This window comes from Zonotrichia albicollis, chromosome 24 (assembly GCF_047830755.1).
Source record: "Zonotrichia albicollis isolate bZonAlb1 chromosome 24, bZonAlb1.hap1, whole genome shotgun sequence".
In the NCBI taxonomy this organism is placed as follows: domain Eukaryota; kingdom Metazoa; phylum Chordata; class Aves; order Passeriformes; family Passerellidae; genus Zonotrichia; species Zonotrichia albicollis.
The window spans coordinates 938,530-962,397 of NC_133842.1; the positions used below are offsets into that span (position 1 = coordinate 938,530).

Here is a 23,868-nt window from a genome sequence, read left to right on the forward strand (position 1 = left end):
GGGTTGGGCAACCCAAGGAACCCAACACAACCCAACACAACCCAAGGAACCCAACCCAACTCAACTCAATGAAACCCAACACAACCCAACCCAACCCAACTCAATCCAACCCAAGAAACCCAACACAACTCAATGAAACCCAACCTGACCCAACCCAACACAACCCAACCCAAGGAACCCAACACAACCCAACTCAACTCATCCAACCCAACCCAATGAAACCCAACTCAACCCAAAACAATGAACCCAACCCAACCTAACCCAACTCAACTCAACCCAACCCAACCCAACCCAACTCAACCCAACTCAACCCAACCCAAGGAACCCAACACAACACAACCCAATGAAACCCAACCCAACCCAATGAAACCCAACTCAATGAACATAAACCCAACCCAACACAACCCAACTCAACTCAATGAACTCAACCTGACCCAACCCAACTCAACCCAAAACAATGAACCCAACCCAACCTAACCCAACTCAACCCAACCTAACTCAACTCATCCAACCCAACCTGATCCAACCCAACTCAACCCAATCCAACTCAACTCAATGAAATCCAACTCAAAAAACTCAACCCAACGAACTCAAGTTGAGTCAAGTCCACCCAACCCAACTCAACCCAAACCAATGAACCCAACCCAACCCAATGAAACTCAACTCAATGAACTCAACCCAACACAACCCAACCCAACCCAACTCAACTCAACCAACTCAAGTTGAGTCAAGACCATCCAACCCAAACCAACCCAACCCAACCCAATGAAACCCAACTCAACTCAATGAACTCAACCCAATACAACCCAACTCAACCCAACAAAACTCAACTCAACCCGACCCAACTGAACTGATAAGACCCAACCCAACCCATCCAACCCAACCCAACCCAACCCAATTCAACCCAACTCAACTTGACCCAACCCAAGGAACGCAACTCAACCCAATGAAACCAAACTCAACCCAACCCAACCCAATGAAACTCAACAAACTCAACCCAACCCAACCCAACCCCGATTTGTGGGCGTGGCCAGCAGGGGATGACACGATGGATGACGACCAATGAGGAACAGGAAGGGGCGGAGCTTAGATTTGCCGACCCGAGGGGGGGCGGAGCCTCGTTTGAAAGGGGGCGTGGCCGGCGGTGACGGGACCACCACGTGCTGGTTCGTCCGTTGGCAATTCGTTAACTCGTTAATTTATTCGCGATCGATGCGGTTGATTGGTTGGTTGATTAATTAACGGGATTATCCGGGGGAGGGGCGCGATAGGGGGCGGGGCCCGGGGCGAGGGGGCGGGGCCTGGGGAAGGGGGCGGGGCCTCAGAGGCCCAAGGTGCCCCCGATGGAGGAGGCCAGGACCACGCCCAGCACCACGCAGCAGATGATGATCATGATCTTCTTCTGCTCCGGCGCCGCGTTTGGGGCCAAATCGGGGCGGTTTGGGAAATTTGGGGCGTTGGGGAATTTTGGGGATTTTTTGGGATTTTTTGGGGATTTTTTGGGGATTTTTTGGGGATTTTTGGGGATTTTTTGGGGATTTTTGGGGGATTTTTTGGGGATTTTGGGTGGGATTTACAGGATTTGGGGTGTTTGGTAAATTCGGGTGATTTTTTGGTGAATTTCAGTGGGTTTCGGTGGGTTCAGATGGGTTTCGGTGGGTTTGGGGTAAATGAGGTGAGTTTTGGAGGATTTTGGTTGCATTTTGATGGGTTTTTTAATGAATCCGATGGGTTTTGATGGATTTGGGCGGATTTTGTGTGGGTTGTGACGAATTCCGGTGAATTTCGGTGGATTATGGATGAATTTCGGCAATTATTAATGAATTACGGTAAATTGAAATTATGAATTTCGGCGATTATTGATGAATTTCCGTAAATTGAAATTAATTTCAATGCATTTCCATGAATTTCCATGAAATTCAACAGATTTTGGATGGAATTCAGCGAATTTCAATGAATTTCGATGGTTTTTCATTCATTTCAGTGAATTTCGATAAATGTCGATGGAATTCGATGGAATACAGGGAATTTTGAGGAATTTCGATGGTTTTTCATTCATTTCAGTGAATTTCGATAAATGTCGATGGAATTCGATGGAATTCGGTGAATTTTGATGAATTTTGGGGAATTTTGGGGAATTTTGGGGCGTCCCGGCAGCGGGGGAGGGGAGAGAGAACAGCGGAACGTCACCGACCCCTCCCCCACCCCCTCCCAGTACAAACCAGTACAAACCAGTATAGACCAGTATAAACCACTGACCCTCCCAGACCCCTCCCAGCCCATCCCAGTATAAACCAGTATAACCCAGTGTCTCCCAATCTCCTCCCAGTCCCTTCCCAGCCCATCCCAGTATAAACCAGTTTGTCCCAGTTTGTTCCCAGTCCATCCCAGTATATCCCAGTATAACCCAGTATATCCCAGTCCATCCCAGTCCCTCCCAGTCCCTCCCAGTATATCCCAGTATATCCCAGTATAACCCAATATAACCATCCCAGTCCCTCCCAGTCCCTCCCAGTCCCTCCCAGTATATCCCAGTGTCCCCACTGACCATCCCAGTATATCCCAGTATATCCCAGTATATCCCAGTATAAACCAGTATAACCCAATATAACCCAGTTTATCCCAGTCCATCCCAGTATCCCCAGTCCACCCCAGTGTCCAGACTGACCCTCCCAGTCCATCCCAGTCCATCCCAGTATAACCCAGTTTACCCCAGTTTACCCCAGTATAACCCAGTCCATCCCAGTTTATCCCAGTATATCCCAGTATATCCCAGTATAACCCAGTATATCCCAGTCCATCCCAGTGTCCCCACTGACCATCCCAGTCCCTCCCAGTCCCTCCCAGTTTATCCCAGTATAACCCAGTATAACCCAGTGTCCCCACTGACCATCCCAGTCCATCCCAGTCCCTCCCAGTCCCTCCCAGTTTATCCCAGTATCCCCCAGTCCATCCCAGTGTCCCCACTGACCACCCCAGTTTATCCCAGTCCATCCCAGTCCATCCCAGTCCATCCCAGTGTCCCCACTGACCCTCCCAGTCCATCCCAGTTTATCCCAGTATATCCCAGTTTATCCCCAGTGTCCCCACTGACCCTCCCAGTCCATCCCAGTTTACCCCAGTATCCCCCAGTCCATCCCAGTCCATCCCAGTCCATCCCAGTCCATCCCAGTTTATCCCAGTATATCCCAGTTTACCCCAGTTTATCCCCAGTGTCCCCACTGACCATCCCAGTTTATCCCAGTCCCTCCCAGTCCATCCCAGTCCCTCCCAATCCATCCCAGTTCATCCCAGTCCATCCCAGTTTATCCCAGTTCATTCCCAGTCCATCCCAGTATCCCCACTGACCATCCCAGTCCATCCCAGTATATCCCAGTCCATCCCAGTTTACCCCAGTCCACCCCAGTCCATCCCAGTGTCCCCACTGACCCTCCCAGTATAACCCAGTCCATCCCAGTATAACCCAGTATAACCCAGTCCATCCCAGTATCCCCCAGTTTATCCCAGTGTCCCCACTGACCCTCCCAGTCCATCCCAGTATAACCCAGTCCATCCCAGTCCATCCCAGTTTATCCCAGTTTATCCCAGTCCACCCCAGTTTGTCCCCACTGACTCTTCCAGTCCCTCCCAGTCCATCCCAGTCCATCCCAGTTTACCCCAGTTTATCCCAGTGTCCCCACTGACCATCCCAGTCCATCTCAGTCCATCCCAGTATATCCCAGTATAACCCAGTATAACCCAGTCCATCCCAGTATCCCCCAGTCCACCCCAGTGTCCCCACTGACCATCCCAGTCCCTCCCAGTCCCTCCCAGTCCATCCCAGTCCCTCCCAGTATCCCCCAGTCCACCCCAGTGTCCCCACTGACCATCCCAGTCCATCCCAGTCCATCCCAGTTTATCCCCAGTGTCCAGACTGACCCTCCCAGTCCATCCCAGTCCATCCCAGTCCATCCCAGTCCATCCCAGTCCATCCCAGTCCATCCCAGTCCCTCCCAGTCCATCCCAGTTTATCCCAGTATAACCCAGTCCACCCCAGTGTCCCCACTGACCCTCCCAGTCCATCCCAGTATAACCCAGTTTATCCCCAGTGTCCCCACTGACCATCCCAGTCCATCCCAGTCCTTCCCAGTCCATCCCAGTCCCTCCCAGTCCATCCCAGTATAACCCAGTTTATCCCCAGTGTCCCCACTGACCCTCCCAGTATAACCCAGTTTATCCCAGTCCATCCCAGTATCCCCCAGTCCTCCCCAGTGTCCCCACTGACCATCCCAGTCCATCCCAGTATAACCCAGTTTATCCCCAGTGTCCCCACTGACCATCCCAGTCCCTCCCAGTCCCTCTCAGTCCATCCCAGTCCATCCCAGTATAACCCAGTATAACCCAGTTTGTCCCCACTGACCCTCCGGGCCTTGCTCTGGTACTTGACGGCTTTCTTGGTGTCGGACACGGCGCGCTCGACGTAATCCACCGAGTGCTCCACGTTGTACTCGATGCGGTCAATCATCTCCCCCTGTGGCCAGAGAGTGACCACTGACCACCCGGAGTGACCACTGACCACCCAGAGTGACCACTGCTCAGTAACGGTCACCATTGATCAGTAACGGTCACCATTGGTCAGTGAGCACCGAGTGCTCCACGTTGTACTCGATGCGGTCAATCATCTCCCCCTGTGGCCAGAGAGTGACCACTGACCACCCACAGTGACCACTGATCAGCCATGATCACCATTGGTCAGTGATGGTCACCATGGGTCACCATGGGTCACCATTGGTCAGTGAGCACCGAGTGCTCCACGTTGTACTCGATGCGGTCAATCATCTCCCCCTGCGGCCAGAGAGTGACCACTGGTCAGCCATGGTCAGCCAGAGTGACCACTGACCACCCAGAGTGACCACTGATCAGTGATGGTCACCATTGATCAGTGATGGTCACCATGGGTCAGTGAGCACCGAGTGCTCCACGTTGTACTCGATGCGGTCAATCATCTCCCCCTGCGGCCAGAGAGTGACCACTGACCACCCGGAGTGACCACCGGTCAGCCAGAGTGACCATTGATCAGTAACGGTCACCATGGGTCACCATTGGTCACCATTGGTCAGTGAGCACCGAGTGCTCCACGTTGTACTCGATGCGGTCAATCATCTCCCCCTGCGGCCAGAGAGTGACCACCGGTCAGCCAGAGTGACCACTGACCACCCAGAGTGACCACTGATCAGCCATGGTCACCATTGATCAGTGATGGTCACCATTGATCAGTGATGGTCACCATGGGTCAGTGAGCACCGAGTGCTCCACGTTGTACTCGATGCGGTCAATCATCTCCCCCTGCAGCCAGAGAGTGACCACTGACCACCCACAGTGACCACTGACCACCCAGAGTGACCATTGATCAGTGATAGTCACCATTGGTCACCATTGGTCAGTGAGCACCGAGTGCTCCACGTTGTACTCGATGCGGTCAATCATCTCCCCCTGGTCAGTTAGAGTGACCACTGGTCAGCCAGAGTGACCACTGACCACCCAAAGTGACCACTGATCAGCCACGGTCACCATGGGTCACCATGGGTCACCACTGGTCAGTGAGCACCGAGTGCTCCACGTTGTACTCGATGCGGTCAATCATCTCCCCCTGCGGCCAGAGAGTGACCACCGGTCAGCCAGAGTGACCACTGATCAGCCATGATCACCATTGGTCACCATGGGTCACCATTGGTCACCATGGGTCACCATTGGTCAGTGAGCACCGAGTGCTCCACGTTGTACTCGATGCGGTCAATCATCTCCCCCTGCGGCCAGAGAGTGACCACTGACCACCCAGAGTGACCACTGACCACCCAGAGTGACCACTGATCAGTAACAGTCACCATGGGTCACCATGGGTCACCATTGGTCAGTGAGCACCGAGTGCTCCACGTTGTACTCGATGCGGTCAATCATCTCCCCCTGCGGCCAGAGAGTGACCACCGGTCAGCCAGAGTGACCACTGGTCAGTGATGGTCACCAATGGTCACTCCCGATATCTCTAACCACTCCCAATGACCTGTGGTCACTCTCAATGACCACTGATGGATCTCAATGACCACTGGTCACTCCCAATGACCACTGATGGATCCCAATGACCCATAACTCATCCCAATGACCCTTGGTCACTCAGGATGACCAGTGGTCACTCCTAGAGGACCTTCTGGAGATCTTTGATGACCCTCCATGGGTTCTTGGTGACCCTCAATGGCTCCAGATGGGTTTTGATGGTTCCCGATGACCACTGACAGGTCCAGCTGACCCGTGGTCACTCAGGGGTCACTCAGTGGTCACTCAGGGTCACTGACCTGGCTCTCCACCAGCATGGCCATGTCCACGAACATGTCGTGCAGCTCGCGGATGCCCTTTGGCCACTGACCAATGACCATTGATGGATCCCAATGACCCGTAACCCATCCCAATGACCCATAACCCATCCCAATGACCATTGGTCACTCAGTGGTCACTCGGGGTCACTCGCCTGGCTCTCCAGCAGCATGGCCATGTCCACGAACATGTCGTGCAGCTCGCGGATGCCCTTTGGCCACTGACCAATGACCACTGATGGATCCCAATGACCACTGGTCACTCCCAATGACCCGTAACCCATCCCAATGACCCGTAACTCATCCCAATCACCCGTGGTCACTCAGGATGACCAGTGGTCACTCCTAGAGGACCTTCTGGAGATCTTTGATGACCCTCCATGGGTTCTTGATGGGCTTTGGGTGGTTCTTGGTGACCATAGGTGGGTCTGGGTGGGTTTTGGTGGCTCCCAATGACCACTGGTCACTCAGTGGTCACTCAGTGGTCACTCAGTGGTCACTCGGGGTCACTCGCCTGGCTCTCCACCAGCATGGCCATGTCCACGAACATGTCGTGCAGCTCGCGGATGCCCTTTGGCCACTGACCAATGACCACTGATGGATCCCAATGACCGGTAACCCATCCCAATGACCCGTAACCCATCCCAATGACCAGTGGTCACTCAGTGGTCACTCAGGGTCACTCGCCTGGCTCTCCACCAGCATGGCCATGTCCACGAACATGTCATGCAGCTCGCGGATGCCCTTTGGCCACTGACCAATGACCACTGGTCACTCCCAATGACCCGTAACCCATCCCAATGACCACTGGTCACTCAGTGGTCACTCAGTGGTCACTCAGGGTCACTCGCCTGGCTCTCCACCAGCATGGCCATGTCCACGAACATGTCGTGCAGCTCGCGGATGCCCTTTGGCCACTGACCAATGACCACTGATGGATCCCAATGACCCGTGGTCACTCCCAATGACCATTGATGGATCCCAATGACCCATAACTCATCCCAATGACCTGTGGTCACTCAGGATGACCAGTGGTCACTCCTAGATGACCTTCTGGAGATCTTTGATGACCCTCAATGGGTTCTTGGTGGGCTTTGGGTGGTTCTTGGTGACCACAGGTGGGTCTGGGTGGGTTTTGGTCACTCCCAAAGACCCGTGGTCACTCCCAATGACCAGTGGTCACTCAGTGGTCACTCAGGGTCACTCGCCTGGCTCTCCACCAGCATGGCCATGTCCACGAACATGTCGTGCAGCTCACGAATGCTCGTCTCCAGCTTGATGATCTCGTTGTGCCGCGTCTCGATCTCGTTCAGCGCCTGCTTGGTCATCTGCGAGTCCATCTTGATCTGCGGGGGGGGACACAGCGGTCAGCGGGGTCAGCTGTGGTCAGCTGGTGGTCAGCTGGTGGTCAGCTGGTGGTCACCTGGTGGTCACCTGGTGGTCAGCTAGGCCCAGAGATCGCCAGGTGGTTCCAGAGGTCACCTGGTGGCCACCAGAGATCTCCAGGTGGTTCCAGGTGGTCACCAGGTATCTCCAAGGGGTTCTGGTGGTCACCTGGTGGTCACCTGGTGGTCACCTGGTGGTCACCTGGTCCCAGAGATCTCCAGGTGGTTCCAGAGGTCACCTGGTGGCCACCAGAGATCTCCAGGTGGTCACCAGGTATCTCCAAGGGGTTCTGGTGGCTACCTGGTGGTCACCTGGTGGTCACCTGGTGGTCACCATAAATCTCCAGGTGGTCACCAGTGATCTCCTGGTGGTCACTTGGTGGTCACCTGGTGGTCAGCTGGTCTCAGAGATCTCCAGGTGGTCATCAGAGACCTTCAGGTGGTCACCAGGTATCTCCAAGTGGTTCTGGTGGTCACCATAAATCACCTGGTGGTCACCAGTGATCTCCTGGTGGTCACTTGGTGGTCACCTGGTGCTGGGGACCTTCAGGTGGTCACCATAAATCACCTGGTGGTCACCAGTGATCTCCTGGTGGTCACTTGGTGGTCACCTGGTGCTGGGGACCTTCAGGTGGTCACCATAAATCACCTGGTGGTGACCCAGAGATCTCCAGGTGGTCACCCGGTGGTCACCCAGGATGTCCAGCTGGTCACCAGAAACCACCTGGTGGTCACCATAAATCTCCAGGTGGTCATCAAAGATCTGGCGGTCACCTGGTGGTCACCAATGACCTCCTGGTGGTCACCAGGGATCTCCAAGTGGTCACCTGGTGGTCACCCTGGATGTCCAGGTGGTCACCCTGGATGTCCAGGTGGTCACTCACTGGTCACCTGGTGTCTCCAGTAGCCCCAGTGACCCCTGGTTACTCCCAGGGACCCCACTGACCACTGGTCACTCCCAGTCCCTCCCAGTGACCCTGGTGGCCGTGGTGGTCACTCTGGTCAGTGGTCACTCACGTCGTCCGTGAAGATGGCCAGCTTGCCGCTCTCCAGCATGGCCGTGACCCCAGTGACCACAGTGACCCCAGTGACCACTGGTCACTCCCCATGGCCCCAGTTACCCCAGTGACCCTGGTGGCCGTGGTGGTCACTCTGGTCAGTGGTCACTCACGTCGTCCGTGAAGATGGCCAGCTTGCCGCTCTCCAGCATGGCCGTGACCCCAGTGACCACAGTGACCCCAGTGACCACTGGTCACTCCCCATGACCCCATTGACCCCAGTGACCCTGGTGGCCGTGGTGGTCACTCTGGTCAGTGGTCACTCACGTCGTCCGTGAAGATGGCCAGCTTGCCGCTCTCCAGCATGGCCGTGACCCCAGTGACCACAGTGACCCCACTGACCACTGGTCACACCCCATGACCCCAGTGACCCTGGTGGTCACTCTGGTCAGTGGTCACTCACGTCGTCCGTGAAGATGGCCAGCTTGCCGCTCTCCAGCATGTCCTCCAGCTCCTCGTTGGTCGTGGTCCGGCCGGCTGCGGGAGAGTGACCGCTGAGTGACCAGAGCAGTGGTCAGTGACCCCAGATGACCCCAGAGTGACCAGAGCAGTGGTCAGTGACCCCAGATGACCCCAGATGACCCCAGAGTGACCCTCACTGATCTCCAGCTGTCTCTGGATGCGGTCCTTGCAGCGGTCAGTGACACTGACCACTCTGTCCATCCCCATTCCCCAATGACCAATGATGAGCAATGACCCCAGATGACCCCAGTGGTCACTCAGAGTGACCATTGAGTGACCAGATGACCCTCACTGATCTCGAGCTGTCTCTGGATGCGGTCCTTGCAGCGGTCAGTGCCAGTGACCGCTCTGTCCATGCCCATTCCCTGGTAACCCACAATGACCCACGATGACCAATGATGACCAATGACCCCAGTGGTCACTCAGAGTGACCATTGAGTGACCAGATGACCACTGAGTGACCCTCACTGATCTCGAGCTGTCTCTGGATGCGGTCCTTGCAGCGGTCAGTGCCAGTGACCGCTCTGTCCATCCCCATTCCCTGGTAACCCACAATGACCCACGATGACCAATGACCCCAGATGACCATTGAGTGACCAGATGACCACTGAGTGACCCTCACTGATCTCGAGCTGTCTCTGGATGCGGTCCTTGCAGCGGTCAGTGTCAGTGACCGCTCTGTCCATCCCCATTCCCCAATGACCAATGATGAGCAATGACCCCAGATGACCCCAGTGGTCACTCAGAGTGACCATTGAGTGACCAGATGACCCTCACTGATCTCGAGCTGCCGCTGGATGCGGTCCTTGCAGCGGTCAGTGTCAGTGACCGCTCTGTCCATCCCCATTTCCCAATGACCAATGATGACCAATGATGACCAATGACCCCAGTGGTCACTCAGAGTGACCAGATGACCACTGAGTGACCCTCACTGATCTCGAGCTGCCGCTGGATCCGGTCCTTGCAGTGGTCAGTGCCAGTGACCGCTCTGTCCATGCCCATTCCCTGATAACCCACAATGACCCACGATGACCAATGACCCCAGATGACCATTGAGTGACCAGATGACCACTGAGTGACCCTCACTGATCTCGAGCTGCCGCTGGATCCGGTCCTTGCAGCGGTCAGTGCCAGTGACCGCTCTGTCCATCCCCATTCCCTGGCAACCCACAATGACCAATGATGACCAATGACCCCAGATGACCATTGAGTGACCAGATGACCATTGAGTGACCCTCACTGATCTCGAGCTGCCGCTGGATCCGGTCCTTGCAGCGGTCACTGACACTGACCACTCTGTCCATCCCCATTCCCCAATGACCAATGATGACCAGTGATGACCCACGATGACCAATGACCCCAGGTGACCATTGAGTGACCATTGAGTGACCAGAGCAGCGGTCAGTGTGTCCGTACTGATCTCGAGCTGTCTCTGGATGCGGTCCTTGCAGCGGTCAGTGCCAGTGACCGCTCTGTCCATCCCCATTCCCCAATGACCAGTGATGACCAATGACCCCAGTGGTCACTCAGAGTGACCAGAGCAGTGGTCAGTGTGTCCGTACTGATCTCGAGCTGTCTCTGGATGTGGTGCTTGCAGCGGTCAGTGCCAGTGACCGCTCTGTCCATCCCCATTCCCTGGTAACCCACAATGACCCACGATGACCAATGACCCCAGATGACCATTGAGTGACCAGATGACCACTGAGTGACCCTCACTGATCTCGAGCTGTCTCTGGATGCGGTCCTTGCAGCGGTCAGTGCCAGTGACCGCTCTGTCCATCCCCATTCCCTGATAACCCACAATGACCCACGATGACCAATGACCCCAGATGACCATTGAGTGACCAGAGCAGCGGTCAGTGTGTCCGTACTGATCTCGAGCTGTCTCTGGATGCGGTCCTTGCAGCGGTCCCGGTACTTGGACTGCGTTGCGTTGTACTCGGTCATCACCTCCACGAACTTGCGGGACAGCGTCGAGTGCTGGGGGGACACGGACAGGTGAGGGATGGACAGGTGAGGGACAGGTGAGGGATGGACAGGTGGGACAGGGACAGGTGAGAGGGGACACGGACAGGTGGGACAGGTGAGGGATGGACAGGTGGGACACAGGTGAGGTCACACAGGGGGTACATGGACAGGTGAGGGACAGGTGGATCCGGTGGGACAGGTGAGGGATGGACAGGGGGGACACGGACAGGTGAGAGGGGACAGGTGAGGGATGGACAGGTGGGACAGGTGAGAGGGGACAGGTGAGATCACACAGGGGGTACATGGACAGGTGAGGGACAGGGACAGGTGGGACAGGGACAGGTGAGATATAGGACAGGTGAGACACAGGTGAGGTCACACAGGTGAGGGACAGGTGAGCCCATACAGTGCTGCTGCTGACAATGACAATGACGATGATGAAGATGATGATGATGATGGCGATGAAGTCAATGACGATGAAGCCACAACGATGACGCGGCCGATGATGAAGTCAATCACAACGATGATGATGATGATGATGAAGCCGATGATGATGAAGATGAAGCCAATGACGAAGAAGTTGATGATGATGATGAAGTCAATATTGATGATGATGATGAACAATGATGACAAAGTCAATGGCAACGATGATGATGAAGGTGACGAAGGCTCACCTGCGTTTGGCAGATGAAGGACAATGATGATGATGATGATGATGATGATGAAGGCGACGATGATGATGATGATGATGATGATGATGGCGATGAAGGCTCACCTGCGTTTTGCGGATCCGCAGGTCGGCCGACGAGCGGTTCAGTGATGATGATGATGGTGATGAAGGTCAGTGATGATGATGATGATGATGAAGATGAAGGTCAATGATGATGACGATGATGATGATGATGATGATGATGATGATGATGATGATGGCGATGAAGGCTCACCTGCGTTTTGCGGATCCGCAGGTCGGCCGACGAGCGGTTCAGTGACGATGATGAAGGTCAGTGATGATGATGAAGGTCAATGATGACGATGAAGGTCAGTGATGATGATGATGATGATGATGATGATGATGATGGTGATGAAGGCTCACCTGCGTTTTGCGGATCCGCAGGTCGGCCGACGAGCGGTTCAGCGATGATGATGAAGGTCAATGATGATGATGAAGGTCAATGATGATGATGATGATGATGATGATGATGACGATGATGATGATGGTGATGAAGGCTCACCTGCGTTTTGCGGATCCGCAGGTCGGCCGACGAGCGGCTCAGTGACGATGATGAAGGTCAGTGATGATGATGAAGGTCAATGATGATGATGATGATGATGATGATGATGATGATGATGATGATGATGATGATGATGAAGGTGATGAAGGCTCACCTGCGTTTTGCGGATCCGCAGGTCGGCCGACGAGCGGTTCAGTGACGATGATGAAGGTGATGAAGGTCAATGATGACAATGATGATGAAGATGATGAAGGTCAGTGATGATGATGATGATGATGATGGTGATGATGAAGGTGACGATGATGAAGGTGAGGATGAAGGCTCACCTGCGTTTTGCGGATCCGCAGGTCGGCCGACGAGCGGTTCAGCCCCTCCTCCTGCTCGATGCTCTGCTCGATGGCTGCGGCCGGACAGCGGTCACTCAGCGGTCACTCAGCGGTCACTCAGCGGTCACTCAGTGGTCACTCAGTGGTCACTCAGCGGCCGCAGACCCAGCGGTCACTCGGGGAGGGGTCAAAGGTCACCTTTCAATTTGGAGCGCACTTTGTTCGCCGTCTTCTTGATGTCGGCCGTGAGGTCCTCGAGCTCCTGCTTGGTCTCTGAGTGACCGCGAGTGACCATGAGTGACCACGAGTGACCACTCACTGACCGGCCACTGACCACTCACTGACCGGTCACTGACCAGTTACTGACCAGTTACTGACTCATTAATGAGTGATTAATGAGTGATTAATGACTGATTAATGACTGATTAGTGACCAGTGAGTGACCAGTGAGTGACCATGAGTGACCGCGAGTGACCATGAGTGACCATGAGTGACCAGTGAGTGACCATGAGTGACCACTCACTGACCGGTCACTGATTGGTCACTGACCACTCACTGACCAGTTACTGACTGATTAATGAGTGATTAATGATTGAATAATGACCATGAGTGACTGCGAGTGACCAGTGAGTGACCAGTGAGTGACCAGTGAGTGACCATGAGTGACCACTCACTGACTGGTCACTGACCAGTTACTGACCGGTCACTGATTGGTCACTGACTGATTAATGAGTGATTAATGATTGAATAATGACCATTGAGTGACCACTGGGTGACCAGTGAGTGACCAGTGAGTGACCATGAGTGACCACTCACTGACCGGTCACTGACCAGTCACTGACCACTCACTGACCGGTCACTGATTGGTCACTGACCAGTTATTGACTGATTAATGAGTGATTAATGATTGAATAATGACCATTGAGTGACCGGTGAGTGACCGGTGAGTGACCATGAGTGACCACTCACTGACCAGTCACTGACCAGTTACTGACCGGTCACTGACCAGTTACTGACTGATTAATGAGTGATTAATGACTGATTAGTGACTGATTGGTGACCAGTGAGTGACCATGAGTGACCATGAGTGACCATGAGTGACCACTCACTGACCAGTCACTGATTGGTCACTGACCATTCACTGACCAGTTACTGACCAGTTATTGACTCATTAATGAGTGATTAATGAGTGATTAGTGACTGATTAGTGACCAGTGAGTGACCAGTGAGTGACCACTCACTGACCGGTCACTGATTGGTCACTGACCAGTTACTGACTGATTAATGAGTGATTAATGATTGAATAATGACCATGAGTGACTGCGAGTGACCAGTGAGTGACCGGTGATTGACTGGTGAGTGATCATGAGTGACCATGAGTGACCATGAGTGACCACTCACTGACCGGTCACTGACCAGTTACTGACCGGTCACTGACCGGTCACTGACCAGTTACTGACCGGTCACTGATCGGTCACTGACCACTCACTGACCAGTTACTGACTGATTAATGAGTGATTAATGACTGATTAGTGACTGATTAGTGACCAGTGAGTGACCATGAGTGACCACTCACTGACCGGTCACTGACCAGTTACTGACCGGTCACTGACCAGTTACTGACCGGTCACTGATTGGTCACTGATTGGTCACTGACCAGTTACTGACTGATTAATGAGTGATTAATGATTGAATAATGACCATTGAGTGACCACTGGGTGACCAGTGAGTGACCATTGAGTGACCATGAGTGACCACTCACTGACTGGCCACTGATTGGTCACTGACCAGTTACTGACCAGTTACTGACCGGTCACTGACCAGTTACTGACTGATTAATGAATGATTAATGATTGAATAATGACCACTGAGTGACCGGTGAGTGACCACAAGTGACCACTCACTGATCGGTCACTGACCAATTACTGACCAGTTACTGATCAATTAATGACTGATTATTAATGACTGATTAGTGACCAGTGAGTGACCACTGACCGGTGGGTGACTGACCAGTGACCTCTGACCCCATTAATGACCCAATGACCCCCTTGATGACCCCATTAACCCCATTAATAACCCATTAATGACTATTAATGACTCAATAACCATTCAATAACCCTGCTAACGACCCCAATAACCCAATTAATTAATTATTAATTAATTAATTAATTAATAACTCACTCTCGTCGGGGTTGGGGGCGGCCAGGATGGCGCTGTGCTGCTCCTTAGTGACCCCATTAACCCCATTAATGACCATTAATGACCACTAACGACCCCAAAACCCCAATTAATTAATTAATAATTAATTAAATTAATTAATAACTCACTCTCGTCGGGGTTGGGGGCGGCCAGGATGGCGCTGTGCTGCTCCTTAGTGACCCCATTAACCCCATTAATGACTATTAATGACCATTAATGACTCAATAACCATTCAATACCCCAACTAATCAATCAATAATTAATTAATAATTAATTAATTAGTTAATTAACTCACTCTCGTCGGGGTTGGGGGCGGCCAGGATGGTGCTGTGCTGCTCCTTAGTGACCCCATTAACCCCATTAATGACCATTAATGACCATTAATGACTCAATAACCATTCAATACCCCATTAATCAATTAATAATTAATTAATAATTAATTAATTCTCACTCTCGTCGGGGTTGGGGGCGGCCAGGATGGCGCTGTGCTGCTCCTTAGTGACCCCATTAACCCCATTAATGACCATTAATGACCATTAATGACTCCATAACCCAATTAATTAATTAATAATCAATTAATAATTAATTAATTAGTTAATTAACTCACTCTCGTCGGGGTTGGGGGCGGCCAGGATGGCGCTGTGCTGCTCCTTAGTGACCCCATTAACCCCATTAATGACCATTAATGACCATTAATGACTCCATAACCCAATTAATTAATTATTAATTAATTAATTAATTAATAACTCACTCTTGTCGGGGTTGGGGGCGGCCAGGATGGCGCTGTGCTGCTCCTTAGTGACCCCATTAACCCCATTAATGGCCATTAATGACTCAATAACCCAACTAATTAATTAATAATTAATTAATAATTAATAAAATTAATAAATTCTCACTCTCGTCGGGGTTGGGGGCGGCCAGGATGGCGCTGTGCTGCTCCTTAGTGACCCCATTAACCCCATTAATGACCATTAATGACCATTAATGACACAATAACCATTCAATACCCCAATAACCCAATTAATTAATTAATAATTAATTAATTCTCACTCTCGTCGGGGTTGGGGGCGGCCAGGATGGCGCTGTGCTGCTCCTTAGTGACCCCATTAACCCCATTAATGACCATTAATGACCATTAATGACTCAATAACCCAATCAATTAATTAATAATCAATTAATAATTAATTAATTAGTTAATTAACTCACTCTCGTCGGGGTTGGGGGCGGCCAGGATGGCGCTGTGCTGCTCCTTAGTGACCCCATTAACCCCATTAATGACCATTAATGACCATTAATGACTCAATAACCCCACTAACAACCCCAATAACCCAATTAATTAATTAATAATTAATTAATTCTCACTCTCGTCGGGGTTGGGGGCGGCCAGGATGGCGCTGTGCTGTTTCTTCACCTGCTCCACGTCCTCCGAGAGTTTCTCGATGCAGCCCCGAATCTCCTCCACCTCAAATCGGGGCAAATTCGGGCGAATTTGGGAAAATTGGGGAAAAAATGGGAATTTTGGGGAATTTTGGGGATTTTTGGGGCGATTTTTGGGGATTTTATTGGGGTTTTATGAGGGTTTGAGGGGAATTTGGAGGGAATTTGGAATTTTGGGGGGATTTGGGGGTTTTTAGGGGAAATTTGGGGATTTTTGGGGGTAATTTGGGGATTTTTTGGGGTAATTTGGGGATTTTTTGGGGGAATTTTAGGGGATTTTTTTGGGGGGGAATTTTGGGGGGTTTTAATGGGGATTTGGGAGAATTTGGGGGGGATTTTTGGGATCATTTTGGGGAATTTTGGGGGGACTTTTGGGGGGAATTTTGGGGGGAATTTAAGGGATTTGGGAGAATTTGGGGACTTTGGGGGAATTTTGGGGGAATTTGGGGCATTTTGGGGGAATTTGGGGGTAATTTTGGGGGATTTTTTGGGGATTTGGGGAAATTTGGGGGGTTTTTTCGGTGTCCTGATCCCATTTTAGGGGGTCCCAGACCCATTTTAGGGGGTCCCAGACCCATTTTTGGGGTCCCAAATTTATTTTTGGGGGTCCCTGAGCCGATTTTGGGGGGTCCCTGTCCCATTTTTGGGGGTCCCAACCCCATTTTTGGGAGTTTTTGAGGGGTCCCTGGGGGTTTTCGGGGGTCCCAAACCCATTTTTGGGGGTCCCGAATTCGATTTTGGGGGTCCCGAGCCCGTTTTTGGGGTCCCAGACCCATTTTTGGGGTCCCACCTGCTCGAAGAACTCGTCCATGAAATGATCCCGGTCCCATTTTTGGGGGTCCCAACCCCATTTTTGGGAGTTTTTGGGAGTTTTTGGGGGGTCCCTGGGGGTTTTTGGGGGTGCCAAATTCATTTTTGGGGGTCCCAAATTCGATTTTGGGGGTCCCGGGCCCGTTTTTGGGGTCCCACCTGCTCAAAGAACTCGTCCATGAAGTGATCCCGGTCCACCGTCACCACCTCCTCCTCATCGTCGCTGTCCTTGGCCTGCGGGGGGCGTGGCCTCGGTAAAGCCACGCCCACAAAGCAGGAAAGCCACGCCCCCAAAGGAGAAAACCCCGCCCCCCAAAGGAGAAAACCCCGCCCCCAAAGGAGAGAAAACCCCGCCCCCAAGGAGAAAACCCCGCCTCCAAAGGAGAAAAACCCCCGCCCTCAAAATTTCCCCCTAAAATCTGAAAAAATTCCTTCTTAAGAAAACCCAAAAAATCTTAAAATCCCCCCAAAAAACAAAACAAAAAAAAAATCATCAAAAAATATTCACCAAAAATCCCCCCAAAAACTCCCAGACCCCCCAAAATTCCCCCCAAAAATCACCAAAAAAAACCAAAAAAAAAATTCACCAAAAAATAATTCACCAAAAAAAAAATTCACAAAAAAAAAAATTCACAAAAAAAAAAATTCACCAATAAAAAATTCACCAAAAATCCCCCCCAAAAAACCCCCGGACCCCCCCAAAAATGTCCCAAAAAAATTCACCAAAAATCCCCCAAAAAAACCCCTGGACACCCCCAAAATTCCCCCCAAAAATGCCCCAAAAAAATTCACCAAAAATGCCCCCCAAAAATCCCCCGGACCCCCCCAAAATTCCCCCCAAAAAAATTTACCAAAAAAAAATTCACAAAAAAAGAATTCACCAAAAATCCCCCCCAAAAAAACCCCGGACCCCCCCAAAATTCCCCCCAAAAATGCCCCAAAAAACACCAAAAAAAAATTCACTAAAAAAAAAATTCACCAAAAATAAATTCACCAAAAATTCCCCCCAAAAAACCCCCGGACCCCCCCAAAATTCCCCCCAAAAATCACCAAAAAAAAAACAAAAAAAAAAATTCACCAAAAAAAAATTTCACCAAAAATCCCCCCCAAAAAACCCCCGGACCCCCCCAAAATCCCCCAAACTCCCGTAAAATCGCCCCCAGAGCCAAACCCCCCCCACCAAAAAATTCCCAAAAATTCCCAAAAATTTCCAAAAAATCCCCAAAAAATTCCCCAAATCCCCCAGGAGCCCCCTCCCCCAATTCCCCACCCCCCAACCCCCAAAACCCCTCCGGGACCCCCCAAAAATCTCCAAAAATCCCCCCCCAAAAATCCCCCCCGGATACCCCAAAATTCACCAACACCCCCTAAAAATTACAAAAAAAAAAAATCCAAAAAAATCCCAAAAAATCCCAAAAAATCAAAAAAATTTTCCCAAAAATCCCTAAAATTCCGTCCCATCCCCCACCCCAAACGAGACCCTAAAAACCCCCGGGACCCCCAAAATCGCCCCCAGACCCCAAAAACCCTCTAAAAAATTCAATAAAAAATATTTTAAAAATCCCAAAAAATCCCCAAAAATTCCCCAAAGCCCCCCGGACCCCTCCCCACCATTCCCCACCCCCCACTCCCCCCCAGCTCCCCCCGGGACCCCCTAAAATCGCCCCCAGACCCCAAAAAACCCCCTAAAAAATTAAATAAAAAATATTTTAAAAATCCCAAAAAATCCCCAAAAATTCTCAATAATTCCTGAGACCCCTCCCCACCATTCCCCACCCACGTCAGCCCCAAAACCCCCCTAAAATCGCCCCCAGACCCCAAAAAATCCCCTAAAAATTAAATAAAAAATATTTTAAAAATCCAAAAAAATCCCTAAAAATTCTCGATATATTCTGAGACCCCTCCCCACAATTCCCCACCCCCATCACCCCCGAGACCCCCCTAGATCCCCCCAAAATCGGCCCCAGACCCCAAAAAAACCCCAAAAATTAAATAAAAAATATTTTAAAAATCCCAAAAAATCCCAAAAAATTCTCGATAATTCCTGAGACCCCTCCCCACCATTCCCCACCATCACCCCCGAGACCCCCATGAGAACCCCCCAAAATCGCCCCCAGACCCCAAAAACCCCCCAAAAAATTAAATAAAAATTATTTTAAAAATCCCCAAAAATCCCCAAAAATTCCCCAAAGCGCCCCGGACCCCTCCCCACCATTCCCCACCCCCCACTTCCTCCCAGCCCCCTCCGGGACCCCCCAAAATCGCCCCCAGACCCCAAAACCCCCTAAAAATTAAATAAAAATTATTTTAAAAATCCCAAAAAATCCCCAAAAATTCTCGATATATTCTGAGACCCCTCCCCACCATTCCCCACCCCCGTCACCCCCGAGACCCCCCCAAAATCGCCCCCAGACCCCAAAAATCCCCTAAAAAATTAAATAAAAAATATTTTAAAAATCCCAAAAAATCCCAAAAAATCCTCGGTAACTCCCGAGACCCCTCCCCACCATTCCCCACCCCCATCACCCCCGAGACCCCCCCGAGACCCCCCTAAAATCGCCCCCAGACCCCAAAAACCCCCCAAAAAATTAAATAAAAAATATTTTAAAAATCCCAAAAAATCCCCCAAAATTCTCAATAATTCCTGAGACCCCTCCCCACCATTCCCCACCCCCCACTTCCCCCCATCCCCCCCCAGGACCCCCCCATCCCCCCCCATTCCCCCTCCCCCCCCCCCCGCTCACGCTGCGGAGCTCCTGGGTCCGGTCCTTCATGGTGGGGGAGGGGCGCGGGGCGGGGGGTGGGGGAGGGGAGACCCCCCCGGAGGGTGCGGGGGGTGGGGGAGGGGCCGGGGACCCCCCCTGGGCGCGGATTTTGGGGGGGCGGGTGGGGGAGGGGCGGCCCGGGGGCTGCGGCGGCGGCTGCGGCTGCGGAGGGGGGGGAGGGGCGAGAACGGGGGGGGAGGGGCGAGAACGGGGGGGGGGGAGGGGCTGCGCAAAGGGGGCTGCGGCTGGGGGGAGGGGGCGGGGCTAAAAGGGGGCGGGGTTTGGGGGAGGGGAGGGGCTGCGCAAAGGGGGCTGCGGCTGGGGGGAGGGGGCGGGGCTAAAAGGGGGCGGGGTTTGGGGGAGGGGAGGGGCTGCGCAAAGGGGGCTGCGGCTGGGGGGAGGGGGCGGGGCTAAAAGGGGGCGGGGTTTGGAGGAGGGGAGGGGCTGCGCAAAGGGGGCTGCGGCTGGGCAGGAGGGGCGGGGCTAAAAGGGGGCGGGGTTTGGGGGAGGGGAGGGGCTGCGCAAAGGGGGCTGCGGCTGGGGCGGAGGGGGCGGGGCTAAAAGGGGGGCGGGGCGTAAAGGGGAGGGGAGGGGCGTAAAGGGGGGTTTGGGGGTGGGGGAGGGGGTTTGGGGGTTTTTGGGGGGATTTTTGAGAATTTTTGGGGATTTTCTGGAGGATTTTTTTTTATTATTATTATTATTTTGGGGATTTTTTTTATTATTTTTGGGGGGATTTTTGGGGGATTTTTTTGGAGTTTTTTTTTTTTTTTGAGTTTTTTGGAGATTTTTTTTTTTACTATTTTTGGGGGGATTTTCTGGAGGATTTTTTGGTTTTTTTCTGAGTTTTTTTGGGATTTTTTTTATTATTTTTGGGGGGATTTTCTGGAAGATTTTTTTTTATTATTATTATTTTTTGGGGATTTTTTTATTATTTTTGGGGGGATTTTTTGGGGGGATTTTCTGGAGGATTTTTTTCAGGTGGTTTTTTTTTTTGAGTTTTTGGGGGATTTTTGTATTATTTTTGGGGGGGATTTTTTGGGGGGATTTTTTTTGGAGTATTTTTTGGGATTTTTTTCTTTTATTATTTTTTGGGGGGGATTTTTTGGGGGGATTTTTTTGGAGGTTTTTTTTTTTTTTAGTTTTTTGCGGATTTTTTTTTATTATTTTTGGGGGGATTTTTTGGGGGGATTTTCTGGAGGATTTTTTTGGAGGATTTTTTTTTTTTTGAGTTTTTTGGGGATTTTTTTTTTATTATTTTTGGGGGGATTTTTTGGAGGGTTTTTTTGGAGGTTTTTTTGGGATTTTTTTTTTTTTTATTTTTTGGGGGGATTTTTTGGAGGATTTTTTTTGAGTTTTGGGGTTTTTTTTGAGTTTTTTGGGTATTTTTTTTATTATTTTTGGGGGGATTTTTGGGGGGATTTTTTGGAGGATTTTTTTAGTTTTGCTTTTTTTTTTGAGTTTTTTGGGGATTTTTTTTATTATTTTTGGGGGGATTTTTGGAGAATTTTTGGGGGGATTTTTTGGAGGATTTTTTTGGAGTTTTTTTTGGGATTTTTTTTTTTTTAATTTTTTGGGGGGATTTTCTGGAGGATTTTTTTGGCTTTTTTTTTTTTGAGTTTTTTGGGGATTTTTTAAATTATTTTTGGGGGGATTTTTTGGTGGGGTTTTTTTTTTGCGTTTTTTGGGATTTTTTTTTGGAATTTTTGGGGTTTTTTTGGTTTTTTTTTTTTTTTATTTTTTGGAGGGATTTCCTGAGATTTTTTTGGGGGATTTTTTTGGGGGGATTTTTTGGAGAATTTTTTTGGGGATATTTTTGGAGGATTTTTTTGGGGAATTTTTTTTGATTTTTTGGGGATTTTTCTTTGAATTTTTTGGGGGGGATTTTCTGGTGGGATTTTTTTGTGGTTTTTTGTGTTTTTTTTTCTTTTTCTGGAGATTTTTTGGGGAGTTTTTGTGGGATTTTTTTGTGATTTTTTTGGGGGATTTTTTTGGGAGGACTTTTTGGGGGGATTTTTTTTTTTTTAATTTGTGGGGCGATTTTCTAGTGGCATTTTTTGTGGGATTTTTTTGGGTTTTTTTGAGGATTTTTTGGTGTTTTATTGGGGACTTTTTTTGTTGTTTTTCTGGGGATTTTTTGGGGATTTTTTGGGACATTTTGAGGGATTTTTTTGGGGGGACTTTTTGAGGGATTTTTGAGGATTGTTTGAGGATTTTTGGGGAGATTTTTTAGGATTTTTTTGAGGGATATTTTTTGGATTTTTGGGGGGATTTTTTGGAGGAATTTTCGGGGATGTTTTGAGTATTTTTTGGAGGTTTTTTTGGATTTTTTTTGTGTTTTCGGGGATTTTTGGGGGGATTTTCTGAGGGATTTTTTTGAGGATTTTTTTGAGGGATTCTTTTTTGGTGTTTTTGGGGATTTTGGGGGGATTTTTTGGGGGATCTTTTGGGGTTTTTGGGAATTTTTTGGGGCTTGGAGGGAGGGGTTTGGGGTGGGGGAGGGGCGGGGCCTGGAGGGGGCGGGGCTTGGATGGGGGGAGGGGTTCAAGGAGGGGCTTAAAGGTGGATTTGGGGGAAATATCAGGGATTTTGGGGAATTTTGGGGATGATTTTGGCGTTCTCAGGGGTATTTTGAGATTTTTCGGGGCCTGGAGATTTTTGGGGCATTTTGGGCCAACTTGAGCCATTTTGGGTGGTCCCGGAAGCTCCTGAGGGGACTTTGGGGGAAATTTTGGGTTGGTTTGATGAATTCTGGGGAACTTTTTGGAGGATTTCGATGAAATTTGGAATTTCGGGGGTTTTATTGGGACATTTTGGGGGTTTTGGGGTCCTTTTTGAGGATTCCTGATGAATTTTAGGGCAATTTTGAGGGATTTTGGGACCATTTTCAGGCATTCTGATGGATTTTGGGGCTATTTGGGGGAATTTTGAAGAATTTTAGGGATATTTTGGGATTTTAGGGGTATTTTGGGAATTTTGAGGTCATTTTTGGGAAAACTTTGATGAATTTTTTTTGTGTTGGACTTTTCGGGGTGTTTCAGGAATTCTGGGACATTTTTGGGGCCATTTTGGGCAATTTTGGGTCCCTCCCTCCCCTCCCCATCAATTCATTCACAGCCGCCATTGCTGACTCAGCGTTTATTGACCCCACCCAGGGGGCGTGGCCAACACCGACCACGCCCACAAACAAACCCCGCCCACAGTTACGTAAACCCCGCCCATTTCCCCCAACAATCCCCGCCCTTTCCGCGCTGGGGGCGGGGCCTATGCGGTGCCAGAGGGGGCGGGGCTGTGACGTCGCTGGTGCCGCCTTAGCCCCGCCCCCGAGGCGAAGCCCCGCCCACATACTGGACAAGAAAAGGGGCGGGGCCCCGACGCCATCTTGGATCCGGCAGCTGAGTTGCTTCCGGCAGCCATGTTGGATTCGGCGGCCATGTTGGTAGCAGTCAGGTTGGCGTCGGCCATTTTGTTTACCAACATGGCGGCCATATTTGTGTTGGCCATTTTGTTTTCCAGAACAGCCGCCATATTGGTGTCGGCCATATTGGTGGTGGCCATATTGTTCCCCCCAACGGCGGCCATATTGCTGCCGACAGCCATATTTTTTCCTCCAATACCAAAAGCATTTCCCCCAATGGCGGCCATATTAGTGGAGGCCATTTTGTTTCCCTCAGCAGCCGCCATATTGGTGCCGGCAGCCATCTTGTTTCCCCCAATGGCAGCCATATTGGTGCTGGCGGCCATATTGTTTCCCGCAACAGCCGCCATCTTGGTGTCAGCCATATTGTTTCCCCCAATGGCAGCCATATTGGTGCTGGCGGCCATATTGTTTTTCTCAATGGCAGCCATATTGCCCCCCATAACACCCGCCATATTACTGTC

General features: G+C 50.8%; 1 protein-coding gene across 5 annotated transcripts; it reads right to left on the reverse strand.

The window, feature by feature from the left end:
- Positions 1-1,171: 1,171 nt before the first annotated feature.
- On the reverse strand, positions 1,172-20,156 carry LOC106630526 (syntaxin-1B). 5 transcript variants are annotated; one of them, XM_074558163.1, is made up of 11 exons: positions 19,969-20,155; positions 17,384-17,458; positions 16,340-16,439; positions 12,977-13,051; positions 12,779-12,852; positions 11,124-11,232; positions 9,194-9,267; positions 7,608-7,693; positions 6,330-6,381; positions 4,400-4,510; positions 1,172-1,402 (listed from the first exon to the last, which is right to left on the reverse strand). In XM_074558163.1, the coding sequence occupies exons 1-11, from the start codon at positions 19,996-19,998 to the stop codon at positions 1,322-1,324; spliced, it is 867 nt and encodes a 288-aa protein (XP_074414264.1). In that variant the 5' UTR covers positions 19,999-20,155; the 3' UTR covers positions 1,172-1,321. The 5 variants fall into 5 exon arrangements, with proteins under 5 accessions (XP_074414264.1, XP_074414265.1, XP_074414261.1 ...); XM_074558164.1 differs by lacking the exon at positions 6,330-6,381 and having other exon boundaries at positions 7,556-7,693; positions 19,969-20,156; XM_074558160.1 differs by lacking the exons at positions 17,384-17,458; positions 19,969-20,155 and adding an exon at positions 17,205-17,304.
- Positions 20,157-23,868: the final 3,712 nt, after the last annotated feature.

Excerpts from the sequence above, each read along its gene's own strand:
- LOC106630526 (XM_074558164.1), bottom strand. The coding sequence starts at position 19,998 with ATGAAGGACCGGACCCAGGAGCTCCGCAGC. Across the intron at positions 7,694-9,193 it reads TGGCCATCTTCACGGACGAC|ATCAAGATGGACTCGCAGAT; the intron begins GTGAGTGACCAC and ends CCCCCCCCGCAG. Across the intron at positions 4,511-7,555 it reads CCATGCTGGTGGAGAGCCAG|GGGGAGATGATTGACCGCAT; the intron begins GCGAGTGACCCT and ends CTCTGGCCACAG.